At 38.8% G+C, this 8,362-nt stretch overlaps 1 protein-coding gene across 1 annotated transcript; it reads right to left on the bottom strand.

Moving 5' to 3' along the window:
- Positions 1-828: 828 nt before the first annotated feature.
- On the bottom strand, positions 829-7,720 carry LOC114570981 (stomatin-like protein 2, mitochondrial). Its single transcript, XM_028601688.1, has 10 exons — positions 7,515-7,720; positions 5,536-5,688; positions 5,335-5,434; positions 5,187-5,245; positions 4,966-5,067; positions 4,721-4,855; positions 3,716-3,860; positions 3,482-3,561; positions 3,252-3,380; positions 829-2,254 (listed from the first exon to the last, which is right to left on the bottom strand). The coding sequence occupies exons 1-10, from the start codon at positions 7,557-7,559 to the stop codon at positions 2,156-2,158; spliced, it is 1,047 nt and encodes a 348-aa protein (XP_028457489.1). The 5' UTR covers positions 7,560-7,720; the 3' UTR covers positions 829-2,155.
- Positions 7,721-8,362: the final 642 nt, after the last annotated feature.

Consider the following 8,362-nt stretch of genomic DNA (forward strand, 5'->3'; position numbering starts at 1 on the left):
TAAATACTCGATAATGTAAATTTGCACATTGTTAACACAACAATGACGATATTATCGTAAACGATATATATCGCCCACCCCTACTGCCTGCCCCCTGAACACACTGTGAAAAAGCCCGGTCTTGGGAGACAACACAGGGGTCATAAACGTCAAACAAACACTAGAGGCACAGGCTGTGCACCAAAATACAACAAATCACTCCAGCCAATCACTGACAAGATGGGTGGGGGGTAGTTATGCTACGCAGCTATTTTCATAAATGGACAGTTCAACCTCTGTTTTCAAAAATAACTGTGCACAGCTGTCAGTTTTCAGAAAAGTGTTCGTTTACACGTACCCGTGTGTATATATGCCGTCAAGAGCACCCCAAACCTGTAGGTGGCAGTGTAACAAGAAGCTCAAGCCCACGTTAGCCAATCAGAATCCGGAAAATAGCAACAACAGGAACAAATCACTCACTCTCTTTTCTCTTCCTCGGCTGCCTAAACCTCCGTTTGTCTCAGGTTACATGCAAACGAAGATTTAAAACAATCTCCAGTCTGGCCGGAGTTTTTAGAAAAAATTGTTTTCAGAAAGAATCGTTTTCAGAGGCGAATTCTCCGTTTGCATGTAAACAAAGGGCACAAACGAAGGGAAATGTCTGTTTTTCAAAATAACCATGTACGTGTAAACAGGTAATTAGTCAGTTAGTCATGACAGTTACAGAAACATGGGGGGGGGGCGAGCTCGCTCTGTTCTGTTTGGAAATTACTTGGAACGTCAACAGAAGTGACCGTGCAGGAACTCATAGTGCACCTTTAATGTCTATTTATTGACACCCAGACCAAGTGAACCTGTGTCTTTTTTTATTTGATGGCAAACAGTGACCCAAAACATGGAGTTCAACTTTAACATCCTTTTTCAAATCCTACTGGGAGTTTTTCTTCATCACCAGTCAAGGTTTTTCCAAACATTACATTTGAGTTGCAGTTGTTCCACATTCATTTTTTTACACATATCGTCCTCGAACATAATTGTATATTTCCAAACAAGTGCTTTACAACTTCTCATTCCACCAAGGCATACGTTTACTGAAGTCTCTTTACTTGTCTCTCAAATGAAACCAATTTAAATTTTGCATTATTTATTATAAACCTGTAAACACCAGTGAAGCCTATGACATGACAAACTTGCCGTCTTTGCAGAGAACCAGGAAATTGACTACATATTTTCCATAAGACATACGAGGTGAATACAAATATGCAGATGGCAGGAACATTTGTTCTGAGGGACGTCTTTGTATACTAACTAGCTATCGAGAAGGAATTGTTTTTATGATATAATATCAGAAAATATTCCTAAATAAATACTGGATTAGCTTTTTTCAGGGAGAGGTTTCAATCAAATACTGGGGCCAAGTTGTGAATTAACTACACTTTGGGGAATCTTTCACCATTTCGTGGCATCGCATGTAGCAGTTTGAAGTTGCTGGTCCCAACAACGCTGAAGACAGTTGAAGAATTTGTTGCGGATGTCTGTAAACAAGCCGTAACAAAGCAGATGGCTCCGGAGCTAACGCAGCAAAACTAATGAACGTTGGCCAGCCCAGAAAAACAGGCTGCAAAAATTCCAAAATAGTCGCGTGATTCACTTAAATTTTGAAGTAGAGCGGTAAAATTAAAAAACCTTTACTGTACATCCAATTCTAATAGGGTTTATGGAAAAAAACAAACCACACGCAACATATCTGATGCACAACAGAAATTGCCCACAAATGACTTATAAATCATACAACCAGGGCTTATTTCTGCATCGACAAGTCCACAAGTAGCTGATTTGACTCCCAAAACCTGTCATCAATTTCTCCGTTTTGTCAGCCTGCCAAAGCCACTGGTGGGAGTATATTTGGCCGAAGGCTGGTGTTAACTTTCCAATCTGAAAACATCTGAACATAAATACACAGCGAAGATTAAAAATCCTCTTACAAAAAATTGTGTTTTTCCCCTAAGACTCCGAGGAAAAACATCCCAGGAGTTAGTAAAGGTGATAGTCTTCCTGTCCGGTCAGTAGAGGGGGTATTGTGATCATCACACAGCGATGCCTTGGAGCCCCCCCCGTAACTGTTTTCTGCTTCTGTGACATTTTACTGCTTTGAGTTCATTCGCAGAGTCCTCTGCTATTGAGATGATTGGTTCGCATTGTCTTCACTCTTCAGCTGCGCTGCTTCCGGTACGTTTGGACCCTTCTTTGCCATGGTGCTGTAAATGGTCATAGCCTGAGTGGAGAGAGACAGGGAGAGAACCGTTAATGTCGCGATTGTGGTGTGAGCGATGTCAGCTGCCTGGCGTGTCCGTTTTTTATTTCGGCTCCCATTTTAACAGGTTAGATCTTGCACGCTGCCTGCGTGACACGCACGTCTCAGGTGTGGCTCGAGCCGCGCCGAAAACGTGTACGTGCTAGAAATAGAACAAACGTCTATTTTTCACGCGACACGCAAGCGCGTTGGAAGCATTTCCATTCAAAATAGAATAGAAAAAGATGTTTATATGTCATTTTGAGACAAATACATTTAATAAATTACATTTGGAGGTTTGAAAGTCTAGGTTTTGACATAAATGCAGATATAAATGTAATTTTAATCTTTACTGTAATCAAATCAGTATATATTTATGTTTAACATGAAGTATACTACTGCTTTAGCAGCAGCGCCACGTCAGACACGTTTCTGGTGTGCAAAGACAGAAAACGCCACACAGCCGCCACGCAACTGACATGCAACAGAAACGCCACGCTCACGCCACACAGGCAGTGTGCAGGAGGCTTAAGACTTTTTAAGACCTTGTTAAGATCATTATGAATAACATTTAAGACCTTTCTCACAGTATCGCTTAACTTGCACTTCCCGCGTAGCTGAAGAATAAAATCCGTTTTACGTCTGTGCTACAATCCCAGAGACTCGCGCCATCAACACGAAGGCTGATTGGCTGCGATATAAGCAGCATGCTGGTCTCATTTGTAGTCGTAATACAGCAACATTATATTTGGACTAGTGAAACAACTACAGTACCACGGTATAAAAAAAAAAAAAAAGAGCATTAGGTAGGTAGGTAGCGTTACATGGCCGTAGGAAAATTAAGATCCGTTTCAAATTATGTAAGACCCAGAACAAAATACTTGAGCAAATTTAAACCTTTTTATGCCTAAAAGTTTGATTTTGAAATTTCAGAGACTATTTAAGACCCCGCGTACAACTATAAAAAACGTGTACATACCTGTGTGATCATTCCGCTAATGTCCCCGGTATTAGAGGGCAGGAGGATGGTGTTGGACTCTTTGGCGAGTTTGGAGAAAGCAGACACATACTGCTCGGCTACACTCAGCGAGGCTGCCGCATCTCCGTTCTGTACAATGCGTGATAAGAAAAGAATCAAAATTAACTTGCATGAATAAGACTGCGATCATGAGTATGGCTATTAAAAAAAACCAAAAAACATCTCTTCACCTGCTGGGTCAGAGCCTCTGACAGCATACAGATAGCCTTAGCTTTTGCCTCTGCTCTGGCCAGAACTGCTTGGGCCTCACCTGGAGGGAACACAGTAATCGATCAGTGACGTAAAACGTAACAAAGAGCAGCAGATGAACAGGAGAAAACAAGCGGCCTCCCTTTAAGCTATGAGGCTGGGTAAAAAAACTGCAGGGATAAAACAACTAAACTGGGACTCGTAAGTGCACCCACCAGCCGCTTTATTGATCTGCTCTGCTTTTTCACCCTCCGAGGCCAGAATCTGAGCTCGTTTCTGACCCTCAGCGACATTAATGGCCGCTTCCCTCATCCCTTCAGAGTCCAACACCGTGGCTCTCTTCTTACGCTCGGCCTCCACCTACAGAGTGGAATAAAAAAAAAATATGTCTGTTAAAAAATGTTCTGCCATTAATACAAGCTCTCTAGCTTGGCCAGAATCTCAGCAGTAAAATCCTGAATGTTATACTCGGCTTGCTACAGTCAAAACATGACCTCCTGGGCGTGCCGTACAAAAAAACTAAATGTTTCTGACAGACTTAGAAGATTTAACCCTTGCGTTATCCTCGGGTCAAATTTGACCCGTTCTCAAAAATGTTAAGTACAACTGCAAGTCCTTGATCTCTACTTTCATTGAATTTTGGGTATTCAATTTTATATCATTTGAAAAAATTGAAAATGATTTAAAACCTGACTGAACTTTGAGATAGACGTCTGGGTCCTCTAATATTAGTCAAAATAATTCATCATTTCAAAAGTAGGTATAATTTCCTATAAATGAAATGTATTGACCATGTATTCCAAAAATACGTGTAGCGGTTAATAAGTTGGTCTTAGTGAAAAATAGCATTGAAAATGTTGAAAAAAGTGACTAAAACAGTGAAAAAAGTGCTTTAAAAAAAGGGACAAAAAGAAAATTTGTCACAAATATGAATGAACGAATTAATTAATTTAATAAAAAAACCTGTTAAAAAAAAAAAAGTGTTAATTTTGACCCAGAAGGACAACAAGTTCCTGGTCAAACGGAAGACAATACAAGGGTTAAAAAAAAATTGCATTTGCTGCTGAAGGTATTTGAGTTTAAAACCCCTTTATTACACACATGTGCTGACAACAGAGAAAACTCATTTAGCAGGAAGAAAAAGGGAGGAGGTGAGGTTCTCTACAGCGATCTATCAGACGAAGGCAATCAGCAATATATATTGGTCCTATTTGCCCCACCTGCATCTGCATGGACTCCTTGACACGAGGTGGAACATGTATATCTTTGATTTCATAACGGAGGCAACGGATCCCCCACTCATCTGAAGCCTGGTTGATGGAGTGGACGATGTTGGAATTGAGCGACTCCCTTTCCTTGAAAAAAAATAAAAATAAAAAATCAAATACAAATGTAAACAAACAAAAAAACTGTAATGTCAGATGTGCTTCTGACACCTTTCATTACAATTCACTTTTTTTATTACCCTGAAGACTTTGTCCAGTGTGAGTTTGCCTAATTCTGAACGCATGGTGGTCTGCGCCAACTGTGTCACCGCATATTCTGGCTCCTCGACACCGTAACTGGCCTGGCAACAAACAGAATGGATCAACAGATAAAACAAACGGTATTACTTTTCATCAGAGTATAACAACACAAGTGAGCAGACCAATCATTCCAGCATGAAGTAGTTTCTTAACAGCATACCTTAAAAGGGTCTAGGATCCTTAAGTAAAGCACTCCATCGATCTGTAGTGTTACATTATCTGTAAAAGCAATCGTGTCATTTTAAATATACCGTGTGTCTAGGAACTTATGTCACACTTTAGAACTGAACACTGTATTGATCCCGTACCTAGAGATACTGCAGACTGCTCCGGCACATCAATGACAATCTCTTTGAGACTCTGCACATAGCGCACTCGGTCAAGTATGGGTATGAGGAAGTTCAGACCCTAAAAAGAGAAAAAAGAGGCTTGTTGAGCTTTTGGTTTTTATCCCGCCCCACCCCCGTTCCCCAGAGTAATACATTGACATTAGGGATCAGGGTTATTACCGGCTCTAGGATCCGGTGGAAGCGACCCATTCTCTCCACCACCCAGGCTTCCTGCTGGGGCACAAACAGGACCACGGTGTTCATGGGCAGGCTGGACGCCCATCGCTGCTGGGCGGGCGTAACCCACAACCTGGGCGCGGCACGCTGGGTTTGCTACAGAGACACACGGACAAGAAAAAGAAAACCCAATGCCATCAGATTGTAGAACTTTAACTTGGTGAACGAATTTCCAATTTGAAAATGTATCCTCAAAATATGCTTTTCAAATCCTTGCTGCAACGGTCACTTGTCTACAACGAAAAAGGACAGGGCTGCGACTGATCATCATTCTATTTTGATAAATCAATTGATTGTTTAGTCCATAGGAAGTCAGAGAAACTGTGCAAAATGGCCTTAATCATTTCCAAGAGCCACAGCTGACATCTGTACGTGGTATGTGCAGCACATTTAACAGTCAGAAACCACAAGATATTGATTTTACGATAAGAAAATGCTGTTTATTTTTTGTACAAACAACTTCTACTGTCATTTGTTTTGGTCTTAAAGGGTTTTCTGTTGAAATGTTAACTATGTTAGTACCCTACCTGTATTTACTCTTTGTTTATCAATTTGTTTGTTGTAACCTTTATGTATATATTTTGTCAGTGTCAGCACTAGAAAAGTGTTTGTTTAAAATGTGTCTGAATAATCCTATAGCGGATGGGCCGTGTAAGCGGACAGATACAAAAGTAAACAATTCATTCATTCACGCAGCAAATACAGATGTGTGTGACGCATCCACGTTACGCCAAAATATACACATCTTTTATTACATGTAGTTGCTTTATAAATTATACTTGGGCAATCATTCCACCTCTAATATAACAATAATAATAATAATAATAATAATAATAATAATAATTGAGAAGTGAACCACTTTCAAGTTTGTTGACTTATATGAAAATATGTTTGCTTCTGCTCACTTTTAGTATTGTAACATTACTGTTTTTTTATTTCGGATTTTGTTCAATATATATACAGTGTGTGTGTGTGTGTGTGTGTATGTATGTATGTATGTATGTATGTATGTATATATATATATATATATATATATATATATATATATACACATACATACAGTATCTCACAAAAGTGAGTAGACCCTCACATTTTGGTAAATAGTTCATTATATCTTTTAATGGGACAACACTGACGAAATTATACTTTGCTACAATGTAAAGTATTAAGTTTACAGCTTGTATAACAATGTAAATGTGCTGTCCCCTCAAAATAACTCAACATACAGCCATTAATGTCTAAACCGCTGGCAACAAAAGGGAGTACACCCCTATGTTGAATTCCCATAGAGGCAGGCAGATTTTTATTTTTAAAGGCCAGTTATTTCATGGATCCAGGATACTATGCATCCTGATAAAGTTCCCTTGGCCTCTGGAATTAAAATAGCCCCACATCATCACACAGCCATCACCATACCTAGAGATTGGCATGGGATACTTTCCATAAAATCATCTCTCAATGCTCTCAAACCAGCTATTAGGCTGACATAAAACCATATATATATATATATATATATATATATATATATATATATATATTACTGTAAAGATGCAGTATGTATGCATGTATGTATCCTTGTTTGTCGTCCTATATTATGTATAAAGTTAGGTTAACAGTGTGAAGGTTTTCATGTCATAATGGTAGGCTACATGTTCTACTATCTCTCTACTTTCTATTGAATAGTTAGCATGTCAGTCAGTGGTCATCTTTTTTATATATATATATATATATATATATATATATATATATATACAACTCTTGTTAAATTGGTACGGACTGGGTGGCACTTTTATCAGGATGAAGAGTGACATTTGGTGGATTATTAACACTCTGATGCACGCTGAATGACACCCACATTACCGACGGCTGGGAAAGAAGTGTCAGAATGTGGGCACATATATGCTAACAAACCGGATATTTACCTGAAGAAGGGCCCCGCCGGTCCGACACAGCGTTCGTAACATCATTTCATTAAGTTCAGTGATTGTGAAAAGACGGTTCAGCTTCGTAGACCGGACTCTACTCTACACAAACTCTGGGCTCATAATGTAATGACCCTTACCAGTCAGGAAATGAAAGTTACATCAGTGGTGCAACGGTGGAAAACCTCGGGCTGCAATAACCGAACGGCTAGGGTTCCGCTAGCACGATAATGTTACCTGCAACTGTTAATACCTTTTATTTATATATATATATATATATATATATATATATATATATATATATATATATATATATATATATATATATATATATATATATACACATATATATATGTCAATGGTTAATACTAACTTACTACTACTACTAGGCCTAATAATAATAATATTAATAATAATAAAAATACAAACATTTCTTTAATTATTTATTTGTTTGGTACTTTTTTGGCCAGTACAGGTCTGCATTCAAGATATTCTGAAGCCAAAACATGAAAACATCCCCCTAATATTTTGGCCTATGAGGTATATAAGGATAAGGAAACTATTGTGTTACCTAGTACTGTACCCTAAAGTTACCCAGCATTTACAAAGACAGGCAGATCCTAACCAAGTACAGGCTCAGTGACAATAAAAGTAGCAATCAAAATAAGAAGACACAAAAAATCATGGCAAACAAAAGAAAAAAGAATGGCTCTACATGTTCACTGATCGACAGGTGAGGGGAGATGCACCTTCTCCTACAATGTAACACGTTCAATTAAACAGCAAACATTTACTTTAAGTGATTAAATACATGTTTCAGGACCCAATGCAATGACTCACTTAAACAC

This window comes from Perca flavescens, chromosome 16, assembly GCF_004354835.1.
Source record: "Perca flavescens isolate YP-PL-M2 chromosome 16, PFLA_1.0, whole genome shotgun sequence".
Lineage (NCBI taxonomy): Eukaryota > Metazoa > Chordata > Actinopteri > Perciformes > Percidae > Perca > Perca flavescens.